Source organism: Ixodes scapularis, unplaced genomic scaffold (genome assembly GCF_016920785.2).
Source record: "Ixodes scapularis isolate PalLabHiFi unplaced genomic scaffold, ASM1692078v2 PGA_scaffold10__122_contigs__length_95168666, whole genome shotgun sequence".
NCBI classification, from domain to species: Eukaryota; Metazoa; Arthropoda; class Arachnida; order Ixodida; family Ixodidae; genus Ixodes; species Ixodes scapularis.
In genome coordinates this window covers 34,709,606-34,725,636 of record NW_024609836.1, presented here as the reverse complement: position 1 = coordinate 34,725,636, position 16,031 = coordinate 34,709,606, and the positions used below count along the sequence as shown (strand labels likewise).

At 47.0% G+C, this 16,031-nt stretch overlaps 1 protein-coding gene and 1 non-coding gene across 2 annotated transcripts in view; one reads left to right on the top strand and one right to left on the bottom strand.

The window, feature by feature from the left end:
- Positions 1-13,036, top strand: part of LOC8030623 (U4/U6.U5 tri-snRNP-associated protein 1) — a 39,099-nt gene extending 26,063 nt beyond the window's left edge. The window contains exons 16-21 of the mRNA XM_029971562.3: positions 1,006-1,101; positions 5,429-5,513; positions 7,532-7,622; positions 10,839-11,061; positions 12,734-12,855; positions 12,924-13,036. Of these exons, the coding sequence (XP_029827422.2) occupies positions 1,006-1,101; positions 5,429-5,513; positions 7,532-7,622; positions 10,839-11,061; positions 12,734-12,855; positions 12,924-12,948 (642 nt within the window). The 3' untranslated portion in view covers positions 12,949-13,036. The remainder of the gene's footprint in view (positions 1-1,005; positions 1,102-5,428; positions 5,514-7,531; positions 7,623-10,838; positions 11,062-12,733; positions 12,856-12,923) is intronic.
- On the bottom strand, positions 9,023-9,145 carry LOC115312666. The gene has a single exon (XR_003917246.1). It is a non-coding gene; the product is annotated as a U6atac minor spliceosomal RNA (small nuclear RNA).
- Positions 13,037-16,031: the final 2,995 nt, after the last annotated feature.

The following is a 16,031-nucleotide window of genomic DNA, read 5'->3' as shown; positions in this document are numbered from 1 at the left end:
TAAACCTTGACATATCGATTGCTAAATAAGGCAATATTTTAATGTAAAAGTTTATTAGTGTCATTGTTTAGCATTTATTTGCAAAATGAGTAATTTTCGTCATGGTACGCGCTGGTGCGCAATGATCTCTAGTACGACGTATAGCTGGTTTAGTTTATGTTTCGGAACTTCATCGATGCAAGTCTGTAAATGTGAGCATTTGGGTGGTGGTCCTGGTGGGCACTGTGGATACCTTCATTTTCTGCGTGTTGCAATAAATTCCCTGGCTGAGCCACCACCGGAAGTATGCAAGCTCTTAAATATTGCGCCAGCTTTTCCATGCGTTGATAGCTTGTAAGCTGTTGTGGAACGTGGCACTTAGAAGTTTCAGATGTGAAGGAATGAGTGTCTTTGTTTGCGTTCAGTTTTGTACGAAAGCGCTTAGACTGAGATCAAAACCAGAAATGCAGAATGCACGCTAAGCAAAAGAAACAACGAGTACTTTTGTTTTGCGTTAACCTCTCCTTGTGTCAAACTGCATATCCAGTTCTACATGTGGCAATCATGTTTTCAACCGTGTTGTTTTCAGTTAACGTCCCTGCCCTTCGTCCCTTGCACTGTGCACAGCCTGCTTGATCTTCAGCTCTTGACCAAAAAACAGATGGCGACCCCACCAGCATAAAGTAGCAGTAAAATTGTGCTTGGCCTACCGTCGCTTTGGGGTGCATAATAACCGTGCTGAAAAATAGTTGTCCATCGTCCCTGCAGTCATCTCTGGTTGCCTTTCATCACTTTTGCGCAATAACCGCCGCCAGCCAAGGTAGCCGGCCTTGCGGTTGGTGCGCACGCAGAGACGTCTGCCGAATCTTTGCCGAACCTTCGTCGGATTTTCCTCCAAAGGTTCGGCAGGTGCCGAATTTTGCCGAACCCGAACTTAGGCTGTAGGCTGGTTCGACCTGTCTCTAGTGTACACGCGAGTTTGGGGCATGCGAAACTTGCTGATGCAACGCTGTCTCCTCTCACCAGGACCTGGAGCCCGAGGAAGACGCCGAGGCCAACGACCCGACCAACCGGGGTACCTGGAACGAGGTGGACCTTGAGGAGAAGCCCGTCGAGATCAAGGTGGGGCATTTGCTGCTCGGCACCCCTTGCCCACGCTAAGACACCATTCCTTTGCCTACCTTCGTTGCACCTTCTACCAGGTGTTCGCGGGCGCTATTCGGTCGTAAAAAAAGTAGAACTTGCTTTGATACTGCTGCGTGTGTGGTGGAGTTGGTAACACACGTGGCTGCCACACAGGGGAATGGGGTTCGAATACAGCCCGGTCTGGGTCTTTCACTTAATAGTTCTGTACTCTTCTGGAAAGTTCTGGCCCATTCTGGACGTAACGAGTGTATAAAAGTAGCAATATCACGCTGCTTCGGGAGGGGAGTATTGTACTTGGGGACAACTTCTTTCTGGCGGCAAAGCCAAGGCTGTGGGTTCTCATGCTCTCGCGTGCCTTGAGTGCCGATCAAGGCTGTGCATGCACGATCTTTACTTCTTCTGAGATGCCAGAAGATGTCCCCGAGCATCGCGCACCACTAACACCCCTCCCCCACTTACACACTCCACGCACTGCAACGCCATTGACTGCACGCGTTATGACATCACACTAACACCTGTGCCCCATTGCTGACACTCTCTCCCTTGGCCTTGCTACGGTGCGATCAACACAAGCAGTTGAGGTTCGTGTGTGGTTCTCATATAAAGCTACAGTCGCATCTCGTCAACATGGACCTCGTTAATATAGACACCCCGCGTTGTGGACAAAATGTTTGGCGGCAGATTTTTCGCTGTGCAATTTTTCCCCATTTAATAGGGAAACCATCAGTCCAGACTATGGACAGCTATTTTGGGGACGAAGCGGGTAAACACGGGCATTTTTTGTCTTACTTTTATGGATGCCAGTCCACCAGTTTAAAAATAAAAGGTCCAAAAACTCTTTCAAGATATCAGTCACATGGTGCATGCACCCGGACGTTCGTTGTGGGTCTTGTGATAAGAGTTTCGTGCCAGAGATGTTTTGGTTTCGTCTTTTACGTAGAATAGATAATTACTGCTAGCAGTCTATTGTTGCTTGAGAGTGTGTGTGACCTACAACCGGAAGCTAAGAAGAATGAACCTTAAAGGGACACTGACAGGGTATTTATGCTCGCCGAGGTTTTTAGTTGTACGTGACATTTGAGAGCTCAACTACCCAGAACAGAATTTGCGGCTCGAAATTCGGTTTCTTTCCGCCCGAAAACCGCCGATCAAGAACTGGCCGGTTCGAGTCTCGCTCACTCTCTTTTCCGCGGTCACGGGCCGTTTTCTAAGGTATCGATGCGACCACCAAATTTAATCAAAGTCGTGGGTCACTGAAGGCACACACTCAATATTAAAAATAGAAAAAAATATGAAACCCATTTTTTGTGGCTTCTAAAAAGCTGCAAATACGTTGATTGAAAAAAAAGTTTCACAGACAACCGGAAGCATTCTGTGCGTGCGTCGTTTCGCGTATCGTGGGACTCGCAGGGACGCGATGGCAGCGGACGACGGGCGTGAGACCTCTATTTCAGAACTGTCGTTCGCGGTACCGGAGAATTTTGTCTGCCTTTAAAAGAGAAATTTGAGACTGATCAAAAGAATTGGTCTTCATCCCGTACGACACGCCCGACCACCAAGCCGATTTGCACGAAGACGTCGCCGAGCCGTCGCTCCCTTCTCGTGGCTGAAGACATCGCTCGCGCAAACGTCAAGCACGACGTGTCTACTTCGAGTTGAATATGCACGCGTACGATTTCTTTACAAGGTGAGAATGTCGCCAATGCGGGGTGAATCCCGACTTCGACCCGGGAGTGCTTTTGCTAAAGGAGAATCGGTAGCAAACTTTCCAACTTACAGCTTATCGGCTGAATTATTACTAAGGAAAGAGATCCCCTACTTTCGATATGCCCCAGTAGCTTAGTGGGAAAGACGTCCGCTTAACACGCGTAGGATCGGGTTCGATCCCCCGTGGAGCTTTTTTTATTTTTTTTTTCCATATGTATTTTGATGTCTGCATTTCTTTTCTTTTGTTAAAATTATCACTGAAGAAAAAAAAAAAAGAAAAAGAAACAAATGTTGTGGACGACACTTCGCTGAATTAAATGGTATGGGATTTCCTTTTTGACACCTGCGAACTCAATGTAATCACTTTCCACAAGATGCAAGGAGCATATAAATCAGATAGCGTCCGCTTTCCGAGGTGCCCGTAAATGGTCTACAGGAATTGCAGCCAGCCATTGGTCCCGATCCCGTTGATCTTTCGGAAACTCTATCGCACAATGCCACTTCTGTTTCGGACGCAGGACATGTGAGCCAGCTCTTCACGCAACATCTTGGGTGTATCCTTTTCGGAGCCGATCAAAATTCACCACGGGCACTCACTACTCATCTCCAACTCCACAATATACAAAACAACTCATCTTGGAGTACAGAACAACGAGCGGAACATACATAACTGCAAAAGAATCCTACGCCGCATGTCGTCTGCTACCGGGAAGGAGAAAAAAAAAAAAAACACACGTCGGGTGTAGTTACGTGACTTCCGCCACTCGCTCTCTTCTCTCCACTTCTCCGACCTCCGTCGGGTTTCGGTTTCGAGCAGTTGCGTCTTTTGGCTTTAATAAAAAAATACACTACTCTGTTGCAAAATATTAATTGGGTAGTCCTCCGACACCATAATGAAGCGCCTGGCAAAAAATTAAAAAAAAATTTTGGGGGGTGTCAGTGTCCCTTTAAAGCGGCTAGGTCACCTCACTGTAAACCAGGTGTCTGAAACACGCGGCCCATAAGCGACACACTGGGAAGCGGGCCCGCAAGCATCCCGCGGCTGCGAGCCCCCGTTCCCATTCCCCGAGCATTACGTGCGCCATGAACAGTACTAGTTCTATGTCGTCAATTTATTTCCGTTCAAAAAGGAACTCTGCTCACATAATGTGTTCACGCATTTTGTACTATTCTGCTTATCTTTTGGACGAAGCATTGCTTCGTCTAAATCAGGGGTTCTCAAACTGGGTTCCCAGGAACACAGGAGTTCCGCAAGCTGGCCTCATGGGTTCCGCAAGCACCCAAATTGCAGTGCGCCCGCACTGCAATTTGAGTGCTCGCGGAACCCACGAGCAATTTGAGTGCGGAATCTATTGCTCGAGCGTAATGTGACGATCGTAATGTCGCACAATGTCACATGACTTTGTGACATTGCGCAACATCACACACACAAGGGTCGTGCCCGCTCATTCGCACCACATCTCATGCATCTTCGAGTTTGTTGGATTCGATCGAGAGGCACCCATTGTTTCGTGGCAGTCGAAATTGCGTCAAAAACCCCTGACGCGGCGTTTTAGAAGGAAACTCCAGGGGTGTCTAGTGGCCAGGAAAACCGAGAAAACCGGGAATTATCGGGGAAATTTTAATTACCGGGAAAAATCGGGGAATTGTCAGGGATGTTGTCAAAAAACGAGCCCAGTCAGGGGAAATGAGCCAAAAATGCCATCGAGTGCCCTTAGCAAAGACTTGAGGACTTGGGAACTGAAAAATAGGCAATCAATCCTGCTTAGAGTGGAGCGCGGGCTCTGCTCATTCGAGGCAGAGTATGCTACTCGATGCAAAGGGAACAGCCGACAAATCCAGTCCAAGACTTGGATTGGATTGACCGCGCGACACTAGGCTAGATCCAGTTAGAGCTACAGTAAAACCTCGTTATAACAAAATGGGATATAACAAACTAATGGATATAACAAAGCAATTATAATTCCCCTTGCTTGCTAATAGTGGGAAGAAATGGACATTGGCTATAACAAACTAATGGTTATAACGAAATAATTACAACCGCTCCTTCAACTTTGTTATAACGAGGTTTTACTGTACTAGGTTTAGTAACAAATGGGAAAGGCCGCAGACCGCGAGCCAATCGAAGTTTTAAGCAGAAAGTATTCGAAAGTATGCATCTGGCTGCCATGCTACCATTTGGTTATTGACGTGTGTTGTTGAGCGTCATGTTTTCATCATGTTTCTGGGAGCGGCCTCTTCACTGACGATGTCGGCGGCAAGAAAGTGCTAATTTAATCCAGACTGGACGAACCCAAATACTTCGGAATATCAAAGGTGGATTAAGCCCGTGCAATATTATCCTCACAGTGTTCAATGCTCAATGCCTTCTGTCGTAATGGTCTTATATATTTCACTGGCTCTAGAGTGGTCAGGGAATTTCACCTGAAATTGTCAGGGAAAACCTGGAAAAGTCAGAGAATATGAAAATAATAATTTGCTAGACACCCTGAAGCTCGCATTGGGGGTAAACGAGTGGGAACGGCCAAGAGCCCGGTCGTACAACGGGGGGGCCACCCATCGAACGATCCGTGCTCAGAGGACCGCATTCTCGCAGGATCGGGAGAAAGAGCCCATCCTCGAAGAGGAACCCGACCTCTCGGTGGGCGTTTCGGGGGCGCTACGTCTCGCCGTCAAGAAAGGTGAGCTCGCGCTCGGGCGAGGATTTTGCACAGTTTCTCGCGAGAGAGCGTCGGCGCGATGCACCCGCTGTCTGTGTCGATTTCGGCGCAAATCGATCTCCGTTTTATCGATTGCGTAAGCGGTGGTTTTCGAGGAGCGCGGCGTCCTGGAACGCGTCTTCGATTGGTGTGTTTACCGTGTCCCCCTTTGTGGTCCTTAGATTTCTGCCCGACGACATTGCAGTCGTGTCGTGTTGTCGTGTGCCGCGGTCCCGGCAGTGGCACGGCGGTGGAGATAGATGCGGAAGACACCCGTTTTACCGTAGGTTGCTCTCTGGCTTGACGGTCCTTGAAAGCTTCGCTAGCCGGGAGTTGGGACGGCGCGACCACGGCGACACTTGCATTGTCCCGTCTTTTATGCCGGGACTTCCACGACCGACCGCCGGGTTTGCGCCATCCGATGGTGAAACGTGCGGGCTCGTGCGACGTAATTTGTTGCCACTTGGGGACCGTTTTCGGCACGTGGGTAGCAAAGACGTTAAATGCGCCGGTCGGATGCGCGCTCCAGGCACCTCTTTGTACCACTTGAATGCACACGTTGCCATGTAGCTACGGTAATCCCTCTTTAACTCAAGCTCGGCTATCTCAAAATATCGGTCAGGTAGAAAGATTTCTTCGTTGCGGTACATACTTCCATAGGCACGATGCAATTACCCGTCACTCGTCTCAAAAGGTTTTCAGGACGGACCTCGGATATCTCAAAATCTTGTCAACAAAAATTAAGAAAAAGAAAGAAATGAAAATCAGGGAGGCCACAACAAGCTATGAAATGGTGGCCCACGTGCTGAACATCTACTGCTCTTTGTCTTTTTGTTTCCTTCTTTTTTATGTGTTCTTTCTTTCTAGTTTTGCTGTCTCATCTTCTGAGGGTTGCTTGTTTATCATTTTGACGCGGTTGTTGTGAAGGTTCCAATGGCACAATGCACGATTAGTGTGAGGAAAGTTTGGTATCTCGCTTATCTTGAAACTCCGCCCATCTTAAATTATTTTCTAGTTTTTATGAGGTTTACTGTATATCTCGGTAGATAAACATAGTGTAGTGGGCATTCTGGGCATTGGGGACCTGACGCAGCAAGCTCTACTGGACAGTTAGGATAGACGGCTAGTTCGAGGTGCATTTTTGACCTTTCTGGCGCTAATCCATAACTAAAACTATAATCGGTGAGAGGCTAAGAATTTAGAGGACCACCCCTTTCCACTTTAACAGAGCGAATGCTGGAGAGGAGGCCACCTCCTCTCCCACATTTTCTCTGCTAAGGTGGAAAGGAATGCGAGGAGCTTCCCCTGAACTGTCTCTGACTATTGAAGGCAAGAGCTTGAGTCGATCGGTTCGGGGACAGTTTTTGCTTCTGCGGCACGGGAGAGTCGTTTAGCATCACGAGAACGCCCCTCCCCCACCCGGTGGGATTCAAACTGGGGCGGTGTAGAACGTCTCCGGCTGAACTTGCATTTGCAGATCGTGAGCTGTGAGCTACGTTCATCGGCGGGACGAGACGGGCAGAGAGGGGTCTCGGTTGTCCCGTCTTGTGCGCCCCGAGCTCGCACGCGCAGCCAAAGCATGGCGGAAAGCAACCAACTCGCGCCGAAGGCCGGGCATTTGAAAGTGACGCATCTCACCACGTCAGTGACTACCTATGCGAGGCGCAAGTTCGTCCGCCTCTTGCTCGGGGCTTGCGGCGACGTCAGAATGCCGAGCTACGACTGGCTCCAATTGGAAGGATAGTGGGTAGACTACGATGCTAGCTGCCTCGAGGTCTACCCACCATCCTCCCAGTCGGAGCCCATCGGAACTCTGTGTTCTGTCATCGCCGCAACCACCGCGCAAGAAGTGGACATACTTGCGCTCCGCACTGCTAGGCCTTCCGAGCCAGTTTCTCTTGATGAAAAGTTTCAAGGAGCCCAGAGTTAGACCGTTTGCGCCGAGGCAAAGCCCTTAGCATAGGAGGAGGGCCCCTTTTGAGAGCGGCGGCGTCTTCCAGGCTACATCGAGACCGAAGAGAAGAACAGTGCCCCACCGACCAAGAACAGTGAGCTCCACGCACAGTCCTACACCATCGAGGAGAAGTTCTAGTGAGTAACCATTTCGGGCCTCGGGGTGGGGTACATACGGCTTACGAGGGAACATTGGCATTATTGTCTCAGAATCGCTCTACGGGGCAACAACGGGGATTCATGTCTCGACGAGCCGAATGCAGTCTTTGTGGTGAATTTTAGAATGGACCTGCCCTCTGATGTGCTTGCTTGACAAGTGGCATCAGATGTGCCGATGCACAAGGCTTGTAACCCGTGTTGTGCTTGTAAGCAAATGGCAGCACTCGCTGGGTGGAACGTTTTTTTAGCACGTTCGCATAACAATGGTTCTCGGTGCTTGTAAGAGACGCAAAACATGAATTTTATCGAGGGGCTTTACCCTTCTCGAGTAACAAGCGCTGTCTGGGGAGTTGTCTGTGAACTACAAATCAAGGGCAGCCATACATGCCTCCGCCCATCAGGACGCATTAGCATCGTGCTGTTGCATCAGTTTTCACGTGTGATAAGTGATGTGAAACTACGAGGGAGCAAGCAGCTCCGTCAAGCTGTTATACGGCATTTTTGCCCCTCGCTTCCGCTGTTCGTGTGCCAAAGAGGAAATACAGTTCTTCTGCTACTGAGGATCAGAAAAAGCATCGTCAAAAAAGATAAAATATGCACAAAGATAGATGCTGACAATGTTGGCCTTGCGGGACGGTGCCTTTTGAAAATGGCAACGGCGGGAAGCGGGGCCTGGGGAGAGGGTGTGCGAATGGGCAAATTTTTTAACTGGATAAAGGTTTGTCGTCTCGTTTTGCTTTGTAGAGCGGTCCGCTCTACGAAGCAAAAATGGGCATTTATTTCCCACCGAGCTGAATGCAGTGTATGTAACAAACGTTTGAGCTATGTACCTCTAACGTTTACAGTGCGTGAACGCGACGGCTTTTCTGAATTTTTAATTTATAGTTCAAAGAAGTCTGTTTGGTTCTTGTAGGGGCAAAAAATGTTTTGTCAGTTTCCTAAGTCCAGATTATTGAACTAGTGCGGGGATTTAATTGCATAAACATTTTAATTAAATTGTCCAGAGCCATTTCCTGATCCGGCACCAATTTTTCACGCTCTCACCCGAGCAAAATAAAATCTGAGAAGGTCCGTTGGCTTGTTCACGAGGTCTGCAATTTCACAATTTCCAGATCTATTAACTCAACCCATAAAAAAATAAAACAATTAAAAAAAAAAAACTTTTTTTTTTTTTTTTGCAACTTGATTTATTTATTTTGGGAGGAGGAGGAGGAGGAAATTGTCGCCCCCTTTTCCCCCTGGGAAATTAAAAACTTTCTTTTTATGATTCAGACCAAGCTTATTCGTAAAATACTGTTTTTTTTTTTTTTGTTTTTTTTTTTTGTTATTGTGGCATTAAAATTAAGATTTTTCCGTAAAGGGAATACAATTATGTATTAAAAAAAATGTGGTTAAGTGCCGCGAAGTAGGCGGCTGTGCCTTAACCATATGTGTGTTGAGGCCCAGAGGCCATTCCGTCCTTATCAAGGGGAGTGCTAACCGTCTCTCCTTCTATACAACACATAAACATTGGCTGCTCGGAACCCTTTTATAGCCATTGAAACGGGGTGCTCAAGGTGCGGGATGGCCGACGAACGCACCCAAACTCGTTGCCTTCTGAACTGCATATCTACCTGGCAAGGGTCTTGTTACGTTTATTTATCCATCGCGGAAGGATCTCTTACGTTAATAATAAAATATCTACGCAGTTAGACCACCCTAAACTCTAGTTTTGGGGCTCTGGGAGGCCCGTCCGCGTGAGGTAGACACTTTGATCTTGCAATTTTTAGAAAGCTGTTTGGCGATTTTTTTTAAAAATTTTTATGTACTATTTAAGGTCGTAACGGTTGCGGTATAAAGGGATGAATTTGATAGTATATGTTTAGTTTTTAAATTTAACATGAAGTATTAAAACCGTTCCGGGTTCAATGCATACCACGCCTACTAGGTGGCGCGAGTGACCATCCACTTCAAAGATTTTTTTTATTTATTATTATTGGACGTTTAGTTTAAGTATTTTATCGTGATGTGAGTGTCTTTTTACTCATTTTTTCTTCCGGTCCTCTGGTGTAAAGTTGCAAAAGCTTAACCTAACATGTTAACTTAACCATTTGCATGTTTTTGCTTTTTTTTTTTTTACATTTGTGCAAAAATTTTAAATACGCAACAAAATTCAATTACTTGTCAATAATAAATCCAAGATACGTCCAACTACTAGCCTACGATCAAAACTTGCAAATTCTGCCCACGACTCTAAGAGAACAAATAAGAATTATTTGTACAGTGATATCATTAGTGTCATCTCTGCATGCCACAATTATTGAAGAGATTCTTAGGAGTGTGTCCCTTTTTCAAGGACAGTTAGAGGAATGACTCTAAATAATTTACAAGCATTTTGGATTGATCTCCAATAATAGACGTTTTGCAAAAATCCCTAAAGGTTGCGCGCGAATCCTTCTTGCCCTCACCCGCTCGACGTTGCCTCTTAGATTGTCTTAGTTGTCTGCTAGTACTGGTTGTACCCTTCCCCCTAATAACTTTTTTTTTTCTGCAGTAATAAAATATGCATTGCCAAACACTCAGTCCCCATCCAATTTAGCACTAACGGTTCGAACCGGATACCAATGTTTCAGAGCTTGCTGTTATTCGGTTCAAAAGTTATAAGTGATTTTTGAAAACTAGTGGGAAAGTGGCAGCCGACAGAACCCACAAATACACGGAGCTGAATGGTGTCGGCTACCAAGAACAGGCCTCATTTTTTCATCGAAATGTTCAGAAAATCAGTTCTTACATACACAAAGAGGTCAACCTGCATTTATAGCTGGTTTCCTACTTCACAAAGAGAAGGAGGAGAGGAGTAGGGTTGGGTCTAGATAGAGCAGGAGGGAGATAAATGAAACGAGATATTATGAAACAATACAAAAGCAAAATATACACTGTTTACACAAAAGTTTGAGTATTTTGAATGAACGAGTGTTAGGGACAAGAATATTCACTCCTTTTTTGGCCGCATGCCCCTCCTGAAATATACATATATATATATACAGGATGTGTCTGTGAAAGCCCCCAAAAATCCCCTAAAATATGCTGTTACGATTTGCTAACCCCGTGCTCGTTCCTTCGTCTGCACCGCGGATGGAGTATACGGCGACATCGTTCGTCTGTGAACTTCTTTGTCGTGGCAGCGCGTCAAAACTGTTTCTCGCACGGTTGCAGCGACGACGACAAGGCGAGTCGCCGGGAGCGCTACTCCGGCCCGCTGTCAGAGTTCCGCGAGAAAGAGGCGTACAAGCCGGATGTGAAGCTGGAGTACATTGACGACGGGGGCCGCCTGCTCAACGCCAAGGAGGCCTTCCGCTACCTCTCGCACAAGTTCCACGGCAAGGGCTCCGGCAAGAACAAGGTGGACAAGCGACACAAGAAGCTCGACCAGCATGCCGTGAGTGGGCCCTTGCGTCCGACCCCTCCTCTTGACAGACCGCTCCGGTCATCCACGGCGACCATCGGGGCTCCGAGCTGGACGGCTGGCAAAAAAGTCAGCGATGTCGCCACCGCCACCATGCTTGGCCGGTGCCGCGCTCGACTTTGGCGCTCATTAATCAGATTTTTCCCGACTTTCTCACCAAGTGCCCAATTCGGAGCCCCTGGAGAGCACTATATTAGCTAGACCAGTGGTTCTCGACCCTCGATGTGTCGCAGACCCCTTGTCGATTGGTGGAGATGATGGAGGACCTTGTTTGTGGTAAAGGGAAGGGAAATGTATAGGTTAATTATGATAATGATTTAAAACAATGATGTAACTAAGAGCTGGTGTAAAGGAGACCTCTCTCATTGACGTACACACGAGAAAACTCACCCGAAAATAGGAATGTTTCTTCTTAATGGTGAAAGAAGAAAACTTTTATTGCCTGGCTTAACTGACGAGGCAGGGCTTCACAGACCCCCATTTGAGAACCACTGTTTCTAGACTGTACATGTTTAGAAATTTCAGTTTGATCTTTTGGTATCTACTGGTGTGAACTAATAAGGATTTGTTTTTTCAAGATCGTGCAATTTTGAATAAGGATGTGTTACTAATTATTTATGTATCATACAAACTTCTTTGCGCACTAACAAAGCAGGCATTTTTCGAGGTGTGCTGCGTACAATAATTCTTTGCGCCGAATATGGTCTAGGTATGAACTATGCATTGGGTGCACACTAAAGAAAAACTTTCGTCTTTTTGTCGAACTTTGCTCCACAGTTTATAGTCCCGAAAGTATGGTACTACCTCGACAGGCCGTAATGACTGCTGGAGAGTACTACTTTGATCGGCAGCAATAACTGTCCATACCTTTTCACGCTCGATTAGGCTGCAACTTTCCAGAATACATCCGGTTATATGTATAAAAAAAACACTTCTGCCATCAGGAATCAAAATCAGATTCTCCCGACAAAGGGAAATGTTTAACCAACTTGGCTGTTGTCATAGCATTAGGGATCATTATTTTGAGCCAGCGTAAAAGCTCCGAGTACTCTACAGGGTGTTTTTTTACTGCTATTCAGGCGTAAAAATCTCATATAAATAAACCAATGAACAGGGTGCATTGAAACTTTTCACAAAGGTGTCTTAAGGTGGTGCACTTATACTCAAACTTAATAACTGCAGGATTCTAAAAAAAAAAAAAAAAAGTGAGCTTAAGTTTTTTTTATTATTATTTATTTACAGGGAGGAAAACAGTAAAAACCGTCTGGTTTGATGTTCGGGTGTTCATCTTAAAAAAAGCTTTCATGTTCTTGTTTTTATGTTGCGCAGTGTGCGAGTGGCGGCGCCGACCAGACGGTTTTTACTGTTTTTCTCCTTGTGCATAGGAAAAAAACAAAACCTTTAGGCTTACACTTTCTTCCTAAAACTTGCCTTCGTGAACTTTGATTACGATAAATGCGCCACTTAAAGACAGCCTCGTGAAATGTTTTGGTGTACTCCGTTCACTGGTTCATTTATACAAATTCTATTATGCCCGAACAGCAGCCAAAAACACTCCATAGTTCTGCATGGCGGTGCGTATATAAATGCTGCTCAACCGTCTGCCCGATCACTAACACGTTTTTGTCCCCAATTCGCCGAGCAGAAGCTGAAGCAGATGAGCTCGACGGACACGCCCCTCAGCACGTTACGGTTACTCCAGGAGAAACAGAAGGAGCTGCAGAGTCCCTACATCCTCCTCAGCGGGGGATCCAAAGCCCTCAACCAGTTGAGTTTGTCGCGAACCTCCCATTGTCACGAACCTCCCTTCTGATATGCTTTTGTCGTTTGTGCAGGAGCTCCCTGATGAAGCCAAAGTGATCGACCACACCTCTTCCAGAACCGCCTTGTACGTTACAGCTGCACTTTCATCAATAAACACTGCCGATCACATCAGCAGTACCTCGAACCGGTGTTGCATTGAAACTGATTCCGGCATTACTTACTTACCTTCCAAATAAAGATACTATTTGTTTTTTGCTTAAAGTATTTTGGAGACATGCCAGTATACTATAGTCTGGTAAGTATATACCAGACTATAGTATAGCTTGAGGAAGTGTCCATAATAGTTCGCACGTTGGTCCAAAATGTACTCGAGCAGTTGAGAAAGGGTCCAAATGCTGTCCTATTGTCTATGTTCCTCTTGTTATTATGTAATGACCATGTGGCATTAAAGTTAACTGGACCACAACTCTCTCACCCATCATTGATGTAAGCCAATTTGAAATACAATTGAACCAAGGATGACTGGTCGACAGTCTTAACCCGCTCGATATTTTTATGTCTCGTTTCCTGAAGTACAGCACGAACTCGTTGTAAGAGACCCGGTTACAACAGACATTTGGATATAACATACCGCTTTCTGAAGTTCCGTTAGTTTTCCCATCTGCACCATTGGTTCAACTTCGTACCTGCATACAGCATACTCTTTCTAGAACATACAAATCGTAGTCACTATCAAGGTCTGTTATAGCCAATTTGAACTGTAAATACTAAAACCAGACGGTGCGAGGAAGCAGTTCCGCCCACTGATCTGTACTATGGACGAATGGCAAAAGTGGCACAAATCAAGCACACGGGCACGAAGCCACCCATCGGAATACAGCACCTAGCAGGCTTCTCCGAACGTACCGAGCTTGGGTCCGAACGGTGCCCAAAATGCCGCCTTTTTTAAAATTCTATCCTGAGAAAGCCTGCTCGTTGCGCAGTGAACGCCACAAGCAAACCGCAGAAGTATTTCGAGAAGTCGTTTTGCGTGCTAGTGTTTCGAAATCCTAGTTAATTAAGTTTACACATCCCGCATTCAACTGCCGTATTCTCGTGACCAAATGCTAAAGGCCATCGTTAAAAACCACTTAAGAGTGCAAGATAGCGCAAATCCAAACGTCTGCTGAATGCAGCAAGCGCAGCGGACGCCCGACTTCCGGGACATGCATCGAACCGACGTTACCAGATCAAAGCCTGGTCGACATGCTTCCTTCAACGCTTTGCACCTTTTTCGAGGTGCACCCACTTGGTGGCGCATGCTACGCTATCGGCCCGTCCTACGGACATGAGGGGCGGAACCGGTGGAAGCATACCGCCCGCAGTGTAAAGTTATTCTATCGTGCTTTTACGGTGAACAAAGTTAGCGCAAAAAGAGTGTTCGTTCGAAAACGGTCTTTCTCCGTCGCACGTGGAGGCGTTCCTGCTAGCGGCGCTAGCAATGCTATCCACCCGTACCTGCTCGTGTACCGTTCCGCAGGACAAAAACAGTCACCCGTGATCAAGGGACCGAGTTGGTTCCGAAACGTCGGGATTTTTGCTTTTTAATAAAGCTTGGTTAGAGTTTCAAAGTTGAAGATTTATTAATCATTCCTAACCAGACGGATGTCCGTCGAAAATGTTTACATTTAAGTCGCTTTGCAATGACTACGGTCCTGTGGTGGTGCGGCTTGCCAAGCGATATGTTCACCTCTACAACTCCATCTCTACCGTCAAAACCCACCTCACGTTCAACAAGACTTGCAAGATTCAATGCACACGTGGCAACATAAACCGGTCGACGGGGACCCTTCCCAGCAGCTACGTTTCGGGGTTAAGAGGGATAATCCGGAAAACACTCGGGGGTGTTCGGGTTCGTGGGCAGGCCGTTCCGCGGCACAAAAACAGTCACCCGTGATCAAGGGACCGAGTTGGTTCCGAAACGTCGGGATTTTTTGCTTTTTAATAAAGCTTGGTTAGAGTTTCAAAGTTGAAGATTTATTAATCATTCCTAACCAGACGGATGTCCGTCGAAAATGTTTACATTTAGGCAACAGAGACGAACCATTTTTGAACGCCGCTCTTCTGTGGAGCTTGTTGATCGATAGGTCTAAGGATGCTGCGACGAACTGCCGGTGGTGTCACCTGCACTCGGCTTGGATTGGTGCGCCTAGACTTCGGAGTGTTTCCAAATCCTGGATCGCGGTCACGTGGTTTACAGGCCGCATTTGCAATACAAGCTGCGAGGAGGAGATGAAAACCTCCGTCGTCTGCAAGCATCTTCACCACTCCGCCCGCTGTTCTCCTCACCTTGTGACAATGCAATGCACGCGCATCTGAGAGCAATCTGAGCGGGAGGCGGACGCCATTCAATTTCCGATGCTCTCCATGGTTTGAGTTGCTGCTCAAAGTGAGCCTGTTGCAATTATGAACACCTAAAATTATTTCTATTTTGAGCTGCTCCCTCGTGTACCTAGGCTCTTGAGCTCGGAGAGGTGGCCACGCGCCATCCAGCTTCACAGTAAGCAAACGGTGAACGTTGCACGAATGGGAAACATTTCGCTCAACTTGGAAATTAGAATAAAAAAAATTGCGGTGGCTTAGCTCGCTATGCCAGGATATACGTAGCTTGAGCTTATGCGCACAAAATGAGAGGCGCTATCAGGTGACTCTGGTGCAGCATCAGACTTGTCTACTGCGCAACGGAGGCGCACAACTGGGCACGCGGCGGTGCCAGTGCGTCTGCCTCGGCTATGAGGTCGCTCCTCTGAAATGCGCAGACTGGTGAGGCGGGCGCGGCAGTGGCAAATCGCGCAGCGGCGAATCGCGCGGCGGCGGCGGCTCTGGCACGCCAGCTGTGCGCCGTGTGACGTCACTGCTCCTCGCGCATGCGCAGCACAGAGCACGGCTCATTATGTGAGCCACGCGAAACTGCTTAACCTCGGCCAGTGTAGCTCACGCTACTAAATTTTATTCTTCTAACAAAAAAAAAGGTTGCTGCAGTGAGTTTTTTGTTTTACAGATTTTGTGTTGTAGGAGACCACAGAGGATGGAAAACATTCAACCTAAGCTCGTTCGATTTACCTGTACCTCCTGCCCGATGCAGAAAAGAGTAGGGCAGTGTACTTCAGTGGACATTGAGATACGACCAGAAGTATGCC